Below are 17,765 nucleotides of genomic sequence, written 5' to 3'. Positions count from 1 at the left end.
AGCACTTGGTAGGGTGCAATGAAGGCCTTGGAAAGGATATTTAGATGCTGTGACATGTCTACACCTACAAAGATTAGAATCGTTCAGACAATGTTTTTTTCCATGACGCTCTATAGATGCAAAAGCTGGACTTTGAAGGAACAAGATAGAAAAAGCATTGACACTTTTGAACTTTGGTGCTAGAGAAGACTTTTGATGATACCATGGACAGCCAGGAAAACAAACAAATGGATCCTAGAACAAATCAATCCAGAATTTTCACTCGAGGCACAAATAACCAGGCTCAAACTATCATACTTTGGACACATTATGCAAAGACCCAGCTCCCTTGATAAGTCCGTAATGCTGGAAAAAGTTGAAGGCAAGAGAAGAAGAGGATGACCAGCAGCAAGGTGGATGGACTCGATTACACCACCAATAAATGCACCACTGAGAGACCTTAAAGGCCAAGTTGAAGACAGATTATCCTGGAGAGAACCTATCTATGTGGTCACTAAGAGTTGTCACCGACTTGACGGCACTTAATCAATCAATCGCCATGCTCTGTAGGTCTCAAGCTGTCCAGCAATGCCTCCAAATTCTGCCAATTCTCTCTGAAAAATCACAGCAGGGAGTGTGTGTTTACAAAAGCCACAAAATGGATCCATTCAGTAAAATAGTGACTGGAAATGACCTATGTGGTCATTGCCAGCCAGCCAGGAACTGTGGATAGGCGAATTCTTCATATATATTTTTCAGCTGCATATAAACAAAGCGATGGGGGCAGCACCATGGATAACAAGAGCCAACTGTAAATGGAAAAGTTTGGTTTCCAGCTAAATCGGAAACTAGAGCGCGGGGAGCACAGAGCTAAATCTGCACATTCATACTATGGTTTGGTGCTGCATATGAAGTTCTGATCCAACTCAGTGTCAACACACTGCAAGATGAGGTGACCAGAGGGCAAGGCACTAAAGGGCTGAAGTCCCACGTGTTTCACAGATACCAACTTTACATATTTTTAAATAACTGAACTGGTTACCACATCTTAAAAAGGACATTGTTGAACTGGAGAAGGTACAGAAGAGGGCAACCAAGATGATCAGGGGCCTAGAGCACCTTTCTTATGAGGCAAGACTACAACACCTGGGACTTTTCAGTTTAGAAAAAAGACGACTGCAGGGAGACATGATAGAGGTCTATAAAATCATGCATGGTGTGGAGAAAGAGAGATTCTTTTCCCTCTCACACAACACTAGAACCAGGGGTCACTCCATGAAATTGATTGCCAGGAGGTCTAGGACCAACAAATGGAAGTACTTTTTCACACAACGTGTGATTCACTTGTGGAACTCTCTGCCACAGGACGTGCGAAACAGGATGCTGGACTAGATGGGCCTTGGGCCTGATCCAGCAGGGCTGTTCTTATGTTCTTATGTTGATATTTGCATAATTCTAGAAAGTGGGTTTTCCTTACAGCTTTTGAAATATAAAGGGTATATCGCTAAGTTTCTGGGTAGCCTGAAATTCTGCCCACTCAAAAATCAGCAATTGGTTTAGGCATCTGCTGGCTCCCATCAACCAGAATCCCTAAAACAAATTGCTAAGAATGAGCCTGTTGCTACTGGGTGGGGAATGGGTGGATGTCAAGGAAGAGGAATCGCTGATGGTGTCAGTCCCGTAGCTGTTCCTCCAGAAGCAATCAAAAAACCGGGAACTAATGCTGATCCTTTGCATCTTTACTCAAAAACAAGTTCTACTGAGTCTGAGACTTCCATACAAGTGTGAATAGAACTACTTTTATTTTATTTATCTGGCGAATAGATAAGCTGTCTTCCACAGAAAATCACTGAAATATAGGCTTTAAAACGAGTGACCATATAGACTTACCTTGTCCACTAAATGTTTGGGGAAGCCCTTGCAGGCAAAAGAGTTCTTAGTTATGTGTGCATCAGAGCCTTGTATCCATCATCTTTCCCAAGACTGAAAATAATTAATAATTCACCTATCTTAAAGTTGCAATAATTTGCATCAGTTTTGTCTTACAATACACAGTTTGTTCTAATATTGTTTTCATAATCGGAAAGGGTGGTTCAGTAGAAGGTGGATGAAAGTAAAACACTTTTTGGGTGGTAATGGTAGGTAAATGCTTGAACAAGGCTAAATGTTTGTTAATAAGATTTCTTTACTTTGGCTACTTATAAAAGATTTTTATTAACACATGTAAAAACTATCTAGAATGTGCACAAAAATAGTACTTAGATTCCAAAACAGAATTCTGGATTTTTTAAAACATTGTAGAAAACATGCTATGTGCTTGTGTATATATTTAAAAGTAGAAAAATCAACTGCAAACTGTTTCTATACACAAGTTTGTGCGTTGCAGCCAAGTGCTTGCTTCTCTATCTAGAAAACTGGATTTCAAGGAAGAGGGTTATATAAGGGGGGCTGTTGTTGAAAGAATACTTCACTTAGGCAACTCTTCTATAATGATGCGAGAGACTGAATTCCATCCAGTTGAAGCATCTCCTCTTGGGTAATCTGAGCAAGTTCCAACCCAAATAGCAACATCCACCAATCCAGCATGGATCCCTTCACATAATCCTTCCACTGTTTAAAAACAAAATATATCTTGGTTTATCAAATCTCTTCTCAAACCCCAAATTAAGCATAGGGATGAAAAGGATGGGAAATGGGATTGAGTAGCATTGGAGAAGATCTTTGCTCATGGTAGAGATCCCCAGTTTTTGTCCAAAAACAAAGGGAACCAGAATGATCTTCCACTGCTACATGCTGATTGGTGCATACATACATATATTGCCAGCCTGCTCACTCCAGACAGCAATCAGCAAATAAAACTTACCAGAGCTTCTGCCACCTAAGGTTTGGTGACTGAAGGGAAGCAAGCAACTGAAGGGAATCTCCACCTTGTCCCCTCCCTCCCAACAAATTTCTCACTAGGCTGCTGAAGAGGCTAAAACCACTGGCCTCCCCAAGCTCTCCTGGACCAATGGATAAGGAACTAACAAGGGGGAGAGAAAAGCGGCAAGAGAAAAACAGGCTGTCATCATTCCTGTATCTCTTCCCCTGCACAAGTTCTCCCTTGTTATGTGGCTGACATGATAGGCAGCCACTAACATGGTGCTGTAATGATCTGGCCCTGGCTTGCTGTGCACTCATGAGCAGTCCCAATACTGTTCAGCACCAATGACTGCACAGGCAGTTCATCTACAGTTTCTCCCTGCGCCCCACCCCACCCCGCCCAATAGCAGCAAAAGAGGAAAACTGCAAAAGTGCTGCTTGCAACCACAGCTAATAGGGCTGTTTACAAATGCATGGCAGCCTTGGGGCAAAACTTAGCACTGGTAGGCTGCACATCATGTCAGATAGTATTTTTTAAAAGATACTTTACATAGAAAGCTAAAATTTATGACTTTATTCTGAACTCACAAGGAGAACTATTCAATTTAAACAGTCTTTATCAGCTAATCATAGCTGTTAGTAACCAAAACCAACATTCCCTGAGAAGGTGTTCTATTAGAAACCCAAGGAGGTTTAGAGGCTTTCTCCTTCTATGTTTCTGTGTCAGGATAGAACTAAAAGACACTGGCTAATAGGAGGAAAAGACTCATTGAAATTAAAACAAGTTAGGCAATGCCCAACTTAGCCTTTTTATTTCAATGGAACTACTTCGAGTAACTTTCTTGTCAGCTACTTTTTTCATCACTCATCCCATCTTAGAGTCATTAGTTTACCACAGAAAAGAAAAACAGGGATGTCCCAAGTCATTTGTACTCATTAGCTGCAGGTGACCAGGACCTTTATTGTTAAATTTTCAGTGGCCTCACTAGATGGTCTTTATACATACCTGAGGAAGTACGGTGTATGTTAATGGTAGAATTGAATTCTGGACTTCCTTGATCTAAATAAATTATAGCTTCAATAGGAAGTGGCCCAGAGCATTCAGCTCCATTAAATGTAAAATACCAACGCTGACAACAAGCATTTTTGCATTTGAGGCGAAGTGATCCACTGAAGAGGACTCTCAAAGCACTGTTAGTGCGCATCTTTGTGAATGTGCATTCCTAAAAATAAGAAGTGCTGCATTGAGTATACTCAATTTATATTTAGTTGTGTTAAAAATCTGATAATTTTTATAGGTTCCCCCCACAACCTCCACATAGTTCTCAACTGTTTCATGCCACAAACTTCTGAGGTGAATCTCAAGGGGGCAGAGTTCATATCCAGTATCTTATAGTAAACTCACACAATCATTTTCTTCCTACTGCTTGGTGACTTTTTCCTATGACCTCAAGAAAATATGCATGCATGTGGTACTCAAAAGGCACATATACGCTGCCAGAGGCACAGCAATCATTCCAGAAATGTATTTGCCATTCTGTGATGGTTGGAAAGCCAAGACATATGGAACTCTTTCAAAAGATCCAGTACCACACAGAACTTTTAAATGATGAGAGGAAAGGGTTTATATCTCTACTGTTTGGAAAGTGGCTGGCAAACAAAGCAAGGATGCACCAGTACAATGAAAGAGCAGCCTAACAGAACTTTCCAACTAACAGCACCAGTGTATCAATTTTTTTTAATGTCCTTCCCTTCCTTAGGGAGCCCTCTGTGCCTCCTAAAAATGTGTCTCCAAGGGCTTCATGACCTTCAGGGACATAATTTCAAGTGGCACAGAGGGCTTTATGGAGAAGAAGAGGGTGTTTATAAATTGCTGCTTCCCAGCTGCACTGGTACAGTAGTTGAGAAGTTCTGTAAGGCTGTTCGTTCAGGTATCAATCAGGATCAAGAAAATCATGCAAGTGATTATTACTGGATAGTGCTCATGTGTGAAACCTGGCTAACAATGCTTCTCTTAATAGAAAACAAAATTATGTCACAGTGAGCTCAGCTAATCATGGTTACATCAATAAGCAGAGGAGAAGCAATCTAAGTTGTAACTAGTTTAAATTGAAAGTGGTTAAAACACAGACAGCCTTGCTACTCAGGCTCCTGATTACCCCCACATATTCCTTTTCTCATGTCCCTTATTCTGACAATGGAATGTTGGCAACCCTAGTTATGACTTTAGTTGGTGCCAATAAAAGTATTGCCTTACTTTGGATGGTGGATCCCCTCCCCAAACAATGTTCACTGTAGGCTTTTTGTTCTTACTTAATCATGATCAGACATCGTTTTAGTTAAAATCATACAGGGTCTAAGACTGAGATGAAAGTACTTCCCCCTTGCCAAAAAGCAGTTTTCATTAGGTGATGAATAATTCTCAGACCAGAACAACTGGCTGGCAGTCTTATAATAAAAGTAATATATTTACTTAAGAATCATTCATTGACATAATGGCATTAGTTGCTGAAATGGGCACCAGTTTCATTTCAAATGTTTTCCATATAGGGTTTGCAAAGACAGAAAATTGGCTTCCTTTAATTCCAGCCAGCCTCTCTCTCTGTGTTGGAATGCTCTAGGTTTTAAAAAAATGTTAAATCCAGCTACCTAAGGCTTACTAAGGATTTACAGTATTTTTATCATCTATTTTTGAGAGGTCCCAGTGGTATGCCAACATAACATTTTTTTGCTGCCTGTGTGAGCAGCTGGCATCTAGGAGAGGAGTGACCAAGCCAAAGCAGTATTTCTCACCACACCTTTTTAACCTTATCCATCTTGAGTACATTTGAAGCATGTGGTTATGTTATATAGTATAATAGTGCTTGCTTACTGCAATTTTTCCAAGGTCTATGCCATAGTTCAGAGCACTCCAGGAACACTGTTTATAGTTGGGTGTCCAGGACTCCTCAAAGCTTTCTCGCACACATTCGCCTTTTTCTCCTTTAAACCCATCTCTGCCAGGGATACCAGGGGTTCCAGGGATGCCATTGACTCCAGGATTTCCATCCCTTCCAGGAACACCATTAGGTCCTTGCAAACACATCCCATTATACTGAAAAGCAAAATCATGTATTGGTGGGGGAGGGGCGAGAAGGGAGGAGAACACTTTGGTCTACTTCCTAACACAACACAAACTAAGGAAAAGTAAAGGCTACAATTTGTTCCAGGAGATGGACACTCTTTATTATGTGACGGCCTATTGGAACAAGGTGTCCGGCTTCAGGCCTGCAGCAGATCCTGAACTGTAAATTAGGCAGAGATTCAACCTGTGTGTGAGATCACTCAGCTCTGGCCAAAAGAGGAACTATCACACAAGCTGAGAACCACTTTCAGTCAATAAGCCAGAGCAACTTGGGTGAAATTTCCCTAACTCAGGGCTGCCCAACTTCAGTCCTCCTGCAGATGTGGGCCTACAACTCCCATAATGCCTCGCTATTGGCCACTGTGACTGGGGATTGTGGGAGTTGTCCAAAATCAGCTGGGGGGGGGCAAAGTTGAGCAGGCCTGCCCTAACCCCTATAAATGTTTCCAGGTCAGACAGCAACCCTGTGTAACTCCCTAGAAGAACTAGTATGAGTTTTTCTGCTATGGAGCAAGTTATGCTTTCCCCAGCTTTGCTCCTCTAATGGCATATGTACCTAGCTCTGAATCAAATGCTAATTTTTGCTCCCCCTCCCACCACAGTTTTAGCTTCTTTTGGCTTTGGCTTTTTTCCCTTTAAAATTTTATAGGTGCATATTTAAAAATAAAATATATTTTATATAAAATAAAATTATTATATTGATATTATAATATAGTGTATATATTATAATATAAATTATATAATTGTAAATTATAATATAAATTATATAAATTTATATTATATAAAAATAAAATATATTTTATATATTATATTTAAAAGATTTAAAAAACCCATGCTCACTTCCTCTGAGATATATATATATAGCTTAAGTGTTCATTTGGTATGCATCATATTATAGCTAGGGATGTGCACAACCCTGTTTGGAGGCCCTTTTATGGGCCTCCGAACAGGATCAAATACCGGGGGGGGGGGGAGGTTACGAAGCTGGGAGAGGTGCCACTTTAAGGGCACTTTTCCACCACCGGTGATCATTTTCCATAAAAGCCTTTGACGTGGCAGTGTACCTCCCTGCCGCCCCTTCCCCCTCTTCGGCCAGAAGTACCAGGTGAGGGTGCGCACATCGCACATCCGTGCACGTCAGATGGGCGCACACACACCTGGTACTTCTGGCCGAAGAGGGGGGAGGGGCCACAGGGAGGTACACTGCCGCCCCGAAGGCTTTTATGGAAAACTAGTATGTGTTAGCCCGTTGTAATAACGGGCTCTAGTGTGGGGGGGTTGCCAGCTGCCACCTCACCCGCCTTGGGCGCACTCCTCGGCCGCACTCTCCGCCCGCCGCTTCTGCTCCTCCCGGCTTTTTTGCCGTGGCGGCCGCCACCGCCATCGGGGCTAGTCGCCCCGCCGCAGCCACCCCCACCTCGGCCCGCACTCCTCGGCCCACCACCTTTGGCCAAGGCCGCGGCTCCGCCGCCTCCTCGGCCGCACTCTCCACCCACCGCTTCTGCTCCTCCTGGTCTTGCTGTGGCGGCGGCCACCTCGGCCCGCACTCCTCTTCTCTGGCGGCCTGGTCCAACATGGCCGCCCGCATCTTTTTGGGCCGATCTGCGCATGCGCTCCGCACATGCCCAGAACGGCCCAAAAAGACACGGGCACACGGGATCACGGTCTAGGCTTTTATTATATAGGATGAGCACCAGCGGGGGAAGGGGTAAGTGCACCCTCCCCCATCCTTAAAGTGGCACCCCCCACCCCCTCAAGCCACCCCAGCCCGGTTCTGTGCACATCCCTAATTATATACGTTGTTTAAACTTGAAATATTACTTCGAGTGGGGAAAGAGGTAGGTTTGTAATTACCACAAGATCCAGCCAGTCTGCAGTTTACACAGCCAGCTTCTGTTGGACACAGAACCAGTCGGCTTGATCTTGCTTCTCAAATCAGGAAGTCCCCATTTTTAACTAAGCCTTGCTTTTCACAAGCCCACTAAGCAGCCTTAAACAAGCCAATTTATCTCACGCCCACTCTCCCATTTGCAATACAGGGATAATACGACAAGGATTACAGGAAGATATTATATGTAAGTGAAGTGCTTTGGGCACACATTATGTGGGGGATGGAAGTAGCATACTAGTAATCAAAAGCGGGGCAAAATCTCAGGTGTGGCAGAGACACAAACGTCACTAAAGAAGTGATTTCTAAAGTAACCAAGGAAAGGCTTGTTTTTCAGATATTAAGGTTGTGCCATCAAGTCAGGTGTCGACTCCTGGCGACCACAGAGCCATGTGGTTTTCTTGGTAGACTACAGGAGTGGTTTACCATTGCCTTCTCCCACACATTACGAGGTACTGCCTTTCAGCATCTTCCTATATTGCTGCTGCCCAATATAGGAGTTGTGCAAACCCCTTGCACATTTTTGGCAGTTCTGCAAGTGTGCACTTTTGTAACTTGCATTAGGAAGATGCAGCAGCATCTGTGTTGCACTAAACACACACAGAGTGTTGCATGGTATGTCAGCCACTATCTGGGATCAGTAATCCCAGACATCAGTAATCCCTGGACGAGGGCTAATAAACTGAAGCTCAGACCTGACAAGACAGAGCAACAGTTGGTGAATGGTTATCTGTTCAGGGATGTAGAGTCCAGCCTCTTCTGGACAGTGTTGCACCCTTCCTAAAGGATCAGTTTGGCAGTCTGTGGCCACTCACAGATTCAGCATGGATCCACCTGAAACTAAGGTTCAGCTCAAGTAGCATCAGTGGCATGGAGCAGATTTTATCACTTGAGGATGTTGTGACAGCTGGAACCCCTCCTAAAAAGATGGCTGTGGCTACTTCCAAGTTTCAGGGGGCCCTCAGCAAGGTTACCCCCATAGGTCCGCTCCTACCTGTGCTGTCCCCAAGAGTGTCACTCTACCACTACTGCACAAAGGCCATGGGCATGGAGATGGCCTCAGGGATCAAAGTGGGCCTTTCTGAGAGCCCTGGCCCTCAGCAGTGGCCCAATAACGCTGATCTCTGACACCAGCCCTGTTGGTTACTATCCATGCTCTGGTAACCTCCAGATTAGGCTGCTGCAATACATTGACTATACATGGGGCTGCTTCTTTTTGGAAACTGCAGTTAGTACAAAACACAGCCCCTAGGCAGCTAGATGGGGTCATTAGGTGGGGTCATTAGGAGCACACCTTACCAGTGCTTAAACAGCTGCACTGGCTTTTGGTCTGTTTCTGATAAAAAGTTAAAGTATTGGTCAGTGTTCTCTCTAATTTTTTTCATCTTTGTGCAGAATGAGTTTTGTTCTGGGCGGCAGTCTCAAGGCAGTGTGCGCGCATGTGCATTCAGAGTGGGACCTTCCTGATTCAACCTGAGCGGGATCAAAAATTAACTGAGCAGACATCAAAAAACATGAGTGCACACACATGCGCACACCTTAGAGGAAACACTGGGTATTGGTGCTTACCTTTAAAGCCACTACAAGGTTTAGGGAACAAGTATCTGAACAAATGCCTACTCCACATCAACTTTCCCAGGCATTGTGGTCATCTTTTGAATTGCTTCTCTGGGTGCTCCCACCATTTGAGGTGAGGCAGAGAAAATTGCCTTCTTAGGAAAATAGAATGCTTCCTTGTACTGAGTCAGAAAATTGGTTAATCTAGCTCAGTATTGTCTACACTGACTGGCAGAGGCTCTCCAAGGCTACAGGCTGGAGTCTTTCCCAGCCCTACCTGGAGATGCCAGGAATTGAACCTGGGACCTTCTGAATGCAATGCTCTTCTGAACTATTGACCCTTCCTAAGGCAATCACGTGTAGTTTCCCACCCAAATGCAAACCAAGGCAGACCTTGCTTAGCAGAGGGGACAATTCATGATCACTATCACAAGTCCAGCCATCCTCCCCTTTTTGGCTGTGGAATTCTTTCCCCAGAAAGGCTCGCCTGGGGCCTACTCTAATATCTTTCTGACATCAAATTAATATATTTTTATTTTCCAAAGTTTAAAAACTTTATATCTGTTTTAAAAGAGTGCTATTCAATCTTTTCTAATGTTGTATTTCAGTATGTGATGATTGTTACTTTTTTACGTTAACCTCTGCTCTGCAAACATTGAAAGGTAGTACACATATTTAGCACCACCTAATGCCGCAGCACGGAAGTAACTTGCATAGGGAGCAAGGGTTTGCTGGTTCGAATCCCTGCTGGTATGTTTCCCACACTATGGGAAACACCTATATCGGACAGCAGCAATATACTGTAGGAAGATGGTGAAAGGCATCATCTCATACTACACGGGAGAGAGCAATGGTAAACCCCTCCTGTATTCTACCAAAGAAAACTACAGAGCTCTGTGGTTGCCAGGAGTTGACACCAACTCGACAGCACAACTTTACCTTCACCTTACACACATTTATAAAATAAAGTAATTTAATTAAATGCTAAAAATATAGTACACAGTTAAACATAAGGTTATGCTGCTCTGTTTGATCTTATTTTCACATTTTAACCATGTTTTGTATTGTATTTTGCATTTTAAAATTTTGCATTGTAAATTTTTGTTTTGTGTGTGTTGGTTGGTTTTTATTTTTTAAATGTTGTGTTGTGAGCCACCCAGAGAACAGTTTGTTATGGGTCAGCTAACAAAGTTTGCTTGTTTGTTTGTTTATTAACAGCTACTCTCTTCTGCTGGGCAGATCTGCAATACAGATGGAGGGGGGATCTAACAATTTTAAACTTGGCTTTTGGCTCTCTCTCAAACAGTAAGCCACTATCTACATCATTCAGTTTTGGTTTCAAGGAAACCATTTTGTAGATGCACACAACTCAGCGTTGCACACACATGGAGACTGGATTGGGGGAGGAGAAAATGATGACTGTGGCCACAGCTTGCTAAGGGCAGCTCTGCTGCTGATGTGTCCAAGGTGGAAATGAACAGCTACAGGGAAGAAGAATGCTGAAGAAACCCACTAACCATTTCCCTGAATGTCCAGACTCAGTGAGTAATAACAAAGAGCGGAGTGGATCAGTCAGATTACTCATCCTCGGCTGCCAGGAAGTCCCACCACACCACAGCAGATTATACAGCTGTCTCTCGCCCGGCCTTCCAGCTGTGGGTATTTCCTTGGCAGAAAGAATGAAGAGCTCCTGGCTGAACAATGGACACGATGCAGCTGCTGACTCCACCCCAGCTGCACCAGTACTTCACCTCACTTGTCATATAACCTGATTTAAACTTGATGCCAGGTGAGCAAGATGGTGTGTACACCATTGCACTGGTTTCAAGCAGGCCCTCGGCTGCTGTGTAGGGATGCCAGGGTGGCTCTCAGTCGGCTTTATGTCTTCCTGGCATGCCAAGCAGATGAGGAGAGGTTTGCCATTTCAAACAAGACCCTGAGCACATACAGTCCTGCATATGTGCAGCAGGACACCTTGAGGAGCAAGTCACTTAAATTTGAGGTGGGGAAAGCGAAAGTCACTTTTTGGGAGCGAGAAATATGTTCTGGGGATTGAAGGCATTAGTTATTAGGTGTGTGTGTGGGGGGGAGGGGTTTTCAGTAAAATGAAGGGGGAGGAATTCCTGAGATACTTAAGGGGGGGTCTGCACAGGGGTGTTCTTGCCTGCTTCTTCGCTTACCAACCATCAAGACACTGGAATCCAGCAGCCGGAGAGCAACTCTGCGCCCGGATGACAGTAGACAGACTTTCAATCAAGTCTTGCAGGGGTGGGGGGCAGAATTCTGAATTTATGCCACTTCAGACAGGTGGATAGGTAGTCCTACTACTGAATACCGCCCCCTCCCCCCCCCGCCGCCACATAAAAGGTTTCCCGCCTACAGTAAAGCATCAGGAAAAGGCATGCATAATTCCTCTCGGATGCACAAATGTTCAGTATGCTAGGGTTGTGGGGGTTTTTTTGGTGGTTTGTTTTTTAATACGAGAGCGAGGCGCGATCATTTTAAAATGCGAGCACCCCGCTCTGCAGTGGTCAAGTCCGGCTTCTCCCGCGACCAGCTCGTTTTGCGCAGTGTGTAGATTATTCAAGGAGACAACGCGCTAGAAGGGATGGGGGGGAGGGTGCGTCGCCGTCAGTCACAGCGATCCTGGGGCCACGCGCACCCTTCGAGGCTCCAGCGCGCGGCGGGGGGGCTTTCCCCTCACACCCCGCCCTGCCCTTCACTTCAGAATCCGCCGCCGCCGCCGCCCGCCCACTCACCACGTCCACCACCTCCCTTTGGCGAAGCGCCTTCTGCTTCCCTTTGGGGTTCTCCGACGACACCCCGGGCGGTGGGGTCCCCGCCAGCAGGAGCAACAGCAGCAGGAAGGCGAAAGCAAGCGGGGGCGCAGAGGGCAGCGCGGCCGGCGGCGAGAGGAGCAGCATGGCTGGCGAGCCTGGCGTCCCAGGAGCAAAAGCAGCAGCAGCAGCAGAAGAAGAAGCCGAGGTGGAGCGTGGATGAATTGGACAGTGTCTGCCGCGCGCATAAGCGAGCCTTTCTCTGCCTCTGCGACCTCCCAAGGGACCGCCAGGAATGCGCGTCCGTCCGCCTGGCCAGCAGACGGCGCTGGGGGAGGAAAGGCTCTTCTTCACCTCCCCCCCCCCAATTCTGGGGGGAGACTGAGAAGGGGGGTCAGTTGGGGCTCAGCGGGTCGGTGAAGTGGGTGTGTTTTAGTGTTTCATTACACTCACTTCAGCATCCTTCCAGTGGTATCGCCATGCCAAAGAATGGCCACTTGGTGGCGCACGGCGAACCCGCAGCGCCCTCGCTCTACGAATCCTCTTCCTCAAACTGCACTTCCCCCGGCCGGGTTCTAGAATCGTTTTGGATTAGGGCCAGGCTGAAAAATGCACCTCTGGGTTTCTGGGGGTCGCCCCCCCACCCCACAAACCTCATTAAGACCTTATGCACGGCTTACGTTTTCAGATGCGACGGGTCTCGCTTTCTGGAGTGCGTGAAGAATGCTTTGTTTGCACACCCTGGGGACCGTTAACAATAGGAATCTTAAGAGCAGATATGCGCCTGCTAGCCCAGCTGCAGTTTGCTACTCATGTTTAATAATATAATATACCTAAGGCGGCTGCTGCTACGCTGGAATTTACACCAGTATTAATTTAGATCATATACTGCCCAGCAGCAAACTTCCACTTTGCTATAGAAAAATAAAACCTGTATTCTTCTGTTCTCCAGGTACAGAAGGACAAAATAAAGCTCTTTAAAAAGTACAACATAGTCTCCAAAATTTGGCATCTGTCAGAGATTTTTTTAAAAAAAAAGTTCAGCAGAAGATCCAAGATTAAGCCCCCGCAAAGGCTTTTCTAAAACTCAAGCTTTCAATACCCACTGAAGGTGAGCGCTGAGCAGTAATTGGGTCAAGTTAGGGATTACTTTGTATTGTATATGCCCACTTGGGACACAGACAAGCAGGCACTGGAGGGAGTGTGGCACCACCATTGAAAAGGCCCTGTCTCATGTTTTCCTGCCTCACCTTTAAGGCAATGGACTGTTTAGTAGGGCTTCACCTGTTACTCAGACTACACAGTTAAGCACATTTGCAATGAGGCAGTCCTTCAGATGGTACCTTCAATGCAATGTTGCGAGCAGCAGCTAAAATAATAAAGAGCATTGAATATGGATTGCTAGTTGGCCACCTTTGAGAAACTATAGCTATTTCTCACTGTTTTGTTGGCAAGCCCCCTCAAAGGAACTGAATAGTCCTGGAAATCAGATATCTGCAGCGGGGAAATGCTTGACTAACAAGGAGAAGGCTGCCGGTTTGAATCTATATCGGGCAGCATCGATATAGGAAGGTGCTGAAAGGCATCATCTCATACTGCACGGGAGGAGACAATGGTAAACCCCTCCTGTATTCTACCAAAAGAAAACCACAGGGCTCTGTGGGCGCCAGGAGTCGAAATCAACTTGATGGCACACTTTACTTCTAATATAATTGTTAAGATGGCTAGACATACCAATTCCACCTGGATGGACTCAAAAATGAATTATTGAGCTCTCTGGCATTATTCCAGTTAATTGCTGGCAATTGTCAGTGGTTCTGAGTCACAGGTGAGGCATTTAATTGCTTGTCAGGAAATTGAATCTCATCATTCACATTTACCTTATTTGTGAGGCTTGCTGGGGCCTGCCCAGTTACCATTGAATCTAACATATTGCATCTAGAAATATTTAAACACTGTGCACATACTGAATAACTGAGAAGGGAAATACCTCACTATATATACTGCTTTACCAAACACTAGTGGAATGCACACAGTTTTAAACAAAATGGTCTCTACTAGACTAAATGACTGTACACAGTTATGCAGAGTGCAGTTCAACTCTATTGAAATCAGTAGGATTTTTATATCAACTTCCAAAGAAAATATCTGCATATATTTTTTTAACTTACCACATACCCTTGGCACAGGCTACAGTAAAAGTCAAACTAAATATAGTTTTACTTGTATGCCTTTAGCTTAACCCTTCGATCTTTGTCCCCAATCAAAACACAAACTTGATACAAGTCACTGGATCTGGTCTGATTTTTCATTGTTGGCATTCACTTTTTATTATTATTTTTATTGTTACATTTATATCCCGCTCTTCCTCCAAGGAGCCCAGAGCGGTGTACTACATACTTGAGTTTCTCTTTCACAACAATCCTGTGAAGTAGGTTAGGCTGAGAGAGAAGTGACTGGCCCAGAGTCACCCAGCTAGTTTCATGGCTGAATGGGGATTTGAACTCGGGTCTCCTCGGTCCTAGTCCAGCACTCTAACCACTACACCACGCTGGCTCTTTTCCTCTCTTGGTTACCCTTGTCCTGTTGACGTCTCCCATTATCAATATTTAGACAGCCCTCTCAAAGTGACATTTTTGTTTATGAAACACTGTCAACTTCTTTAATGGTGCTTTACCAATAATAATTCCCAGTGGAACCTTTGATCCACTCCCTTTGAATGGAAGACTCCCATGCTGATCACAAGCTATTTTTGAAATCCCTCATTTCAAAAGTGGTTTGCATTGTGGTCTAGAGAGCTGTGGTTTGAGAAACCTAACTTCAAAGTCCCCTTGGATATACAGAATGGTTGTGTGGTTCTTTGGATCCAGGCCCATAAATGGACAGTAGATTTACTTCAGCTGTTAGATTTTTCACTGTGATTCTCTGCTTAAGTTTGTCCCTAGTAGTAGCTCTTAGTAATAAGAACTTGTCATGAGTTCTTGTCTATTATACTAACAAGATTAAAATGCATTTAATGCTATTAGAATTTGCTACATTTTCCAGGGATTTTCTGTCTAAATGCAGCCCTGTTCTTTTCACTAGTAAAATGTCATCATAAGTTCTCTCTCTCTCTCTCTCTGTGTGTGTGTGTGTGTGTGGCAGCTCTCACGAGAGTGCAGGAGCCTGTAGCACTATGGTGATTGGGCAGTGGGGATGCCATATGCAGATAGGGAGAAGGAGCCTGTGATGGTTAAGGACAGTTGGAATGCAACTGTTACTGGTCGGAAGATCTTATTGATTGCAGAGGAGAGGAATATATATGGGGGGGGGGTTAGTGGGCAGGGGTCTGCAGGGTTGTGAGGGAAGAAAGAGCCCCTTCAGGAGAAGGAAGCTGCTGTTGTGTGAATTAGATGAGGAAACAAGATGAACAAGATCTGTTAACTTCAGGAAGAGCGTGAGAGGTGGGGGGAGGAGAGAGAGAGAGAGAGAGAAGGGAGGAGAAGAGAGAAAGAAGGGAGGGTGAGAGATGGGCCCGAGCATGTAAGGGGCCTGGAGAATGGGCAGCCATGGTGGTGCCTAATGGCAGCAAGGAAAGGCCCAGGCAACCACTTCTGCTGTTTGGGACTACCTAGGCCACTGGCGGAGGGGAGGCAGGCAGACAAGAGATGGCCTTGGGCCTGTCAGCAGCCTGAGGGGAACGAGCAGCCATGGTGGCAGCAGCAGTGAGGAAGGGCCTGGTCAACCGCTGCTGCTGCTGCTGCTCCTCCTGTGAGGAGGAGCTGGGGCTCGGGTGAGGGTAGGGATGTCTCTGGGGATAGGGGGCTGCAGCTTGGCCAATAGGCGCTAGCAACGCTGCAGCCGCAACCAACCGGGGTGAGGGGGATGGAAGCAACAGGATGGAGGAGGAGTGCGGCTCAGGTGAGGGTGGGGAGCAATCAAGTACTAACGTGCAGATGCTCTGTGTGGGTTAAGCTAGTTAAAAATAATTTCTCTTTAACATAGCAGATGTGGTTGCTTGCCAAGTGCTTGGACAACATACAATCTAACTACATTAAGCAAAATATTTAAATGATTGCAATTTTTAAAAAATGTATATAATTTTGATGAGCAGTGGGCTAAGGGAGGGTTATACGATTCTATTAACTAAATGTTGAAATTAAAAAAACTTAACAGTTGAAAGAGAATGCACACAGGGACACTCCATTAAACACATACTTTTGCAGCCAGAACTCCTATAGTTAAAAACCTATGCAAACATGTAGTAATTAAGCAGCCTTCATTCCCATACTGGGAAAAGCTTCACCTGCTGAATTTTCACTTCTTACACAGCTCCTAAAAGGCACACAAGTCATACTAGGAAAAAAGGTGACAACTAGGTGCTCTGAAGATAGTTATTAAAATGTCTACCCTGCCTAAGGCAGGTTTTGCACCTCATAAGCAAATATCAACATAAAAACAGTTCCAAGAGTTTACAAGACACTATGTCAAAATACCTATGAAAGTCAATTTGTAACACTGCCATATTTAAAAAAACAAAAACCCCAAGTATACAATATTGTATAGACAGCATTTTACACCTGATAAGCTTAAACTATTTAGTAAAGCATAACTTGGATTGTTTTTAAAGAAATGTGGTTGAAGAGATGTGTTCTGCCATATCTGAACCTCAGGTTGCTTACCTGTAACTGAAGTTATTCTAATTATACCTATACCTTCACACTGATGGGCTCTGAGCATGCGTGGAGACCGACTCAGGAATGTCCCAAGCTCTTAGTACTCTCTAAGTTTAGGCAGGAAAGGGCCCTTCCCACACCTGGCCTCTCCCACCACAATGTGCAGCGGGGATGTTGAGAGGGAGCGTAAAGATACAGGTGACCACTAGGAGAGCTGCAGTTACAGGTAGGCAACTTGAGATTCTTCATTATGGTCCCTGCACTTTACACTGATGGGCACATCACAAGCTAATGTACCTGGAGGAGGGTGCAGGAGAGACCATCATGCAAAGATTGATCGTAGGACTGCTTTTCCAAAGGCAGCATCACAATGGGCTCACATATCCAGAGAAAAATGGGATAACCCCTGCTAACTTGGCAAAGAGGCACCTTTTAACACGGTGATTCTCTTAATTTAGCAGGGGGAGACTATAACTGGCCCTATGCACCCCCATCACAGTACTTCCAGTGACTGTGACTGGTGTCTATCTTATGTTTCTTTTTAGATTGTGAGCCCTGGGGAGCCATCTTATCTATTTCTTATTTTTCTGTGTAAATTGCCCTGAGCCATTTTTGGAAGGGCGGCAAAGAAATCGAATGAATAAATAAATATGTAATGTAATGTAATGTATAAATGACACATGTGTTGCCCATGTGGCAGCTCTACAGATTGACTTGATGGGGACGCCCGTCAAAGGCCATGGGCACGGCTAGCACTCATGTTGAATGTGCTCTCACCAGTGATGGGGCGGATGATCCGCAAGCTGATATCAGAGCTTGATGGTTGCTACTATCCAACAAGAGACGACAGCATGGATGCTCTATGCCCTTGTCGTGAAAGGCCATGTGTCAGGAAAAGTCCATTGGTCTGTCTAAACAGGGCT

General features: G+C 44.8%; 1 protein-coding gene across 1 annotated transcript; it reads right to left on the bottom strand.

Annotated features, from left to right (window-relative positions):
• Positions 1 to 2,174: 2,174 nt before the first annotated feature.
• Positions 2,175 to 12,826, bottom strand: CTHRC1 (collagen triple helix repeat containing 1). Its single transcript, XM_053243481.1, has 4 exons — positions 12,170 to 12,826; positions 5,714 to 5,935; positions 3,848 to 4,064; positions 2,175 to 2,589 (listed from the first exon to the last, which is right to left on the bottom strand). Exons 1-4 carry the CDS (start codon positions 12,332 to 12,334, stop codon positions 2,447 to 2,449), a joined length of 747 nt encoding a protein of 248 aa, XP_053099456.1. The 5' UTR covers positions 12,335 to 12,826; the 3' UTR covers positions 2,175 to 2,446.
• Positions 12,827 to 17,765: the final 4,939 nt, after the last annotated feature.

This window comes from Hemicordylus capensis, chromosome 4 (genome assembly GCF_027244095.1).
Source record: "Hemicordylus capensis ecotype Gifberg chromosome 4, rHemCap1.1.pri, whole genome shotgun sequence".
In the NCBI taxonomy this organism is placed as follows: Eukaryota; Metazoa; Chordata; class Lepidosauria; order Squamata; family Cordylidae; genus Hemicordylus; species Hemicordylus capensis.
Note: the sequence above shows the minus strand (reverse complement) of the source record. Positions and strands in the feature narration are given on the sequence as shown.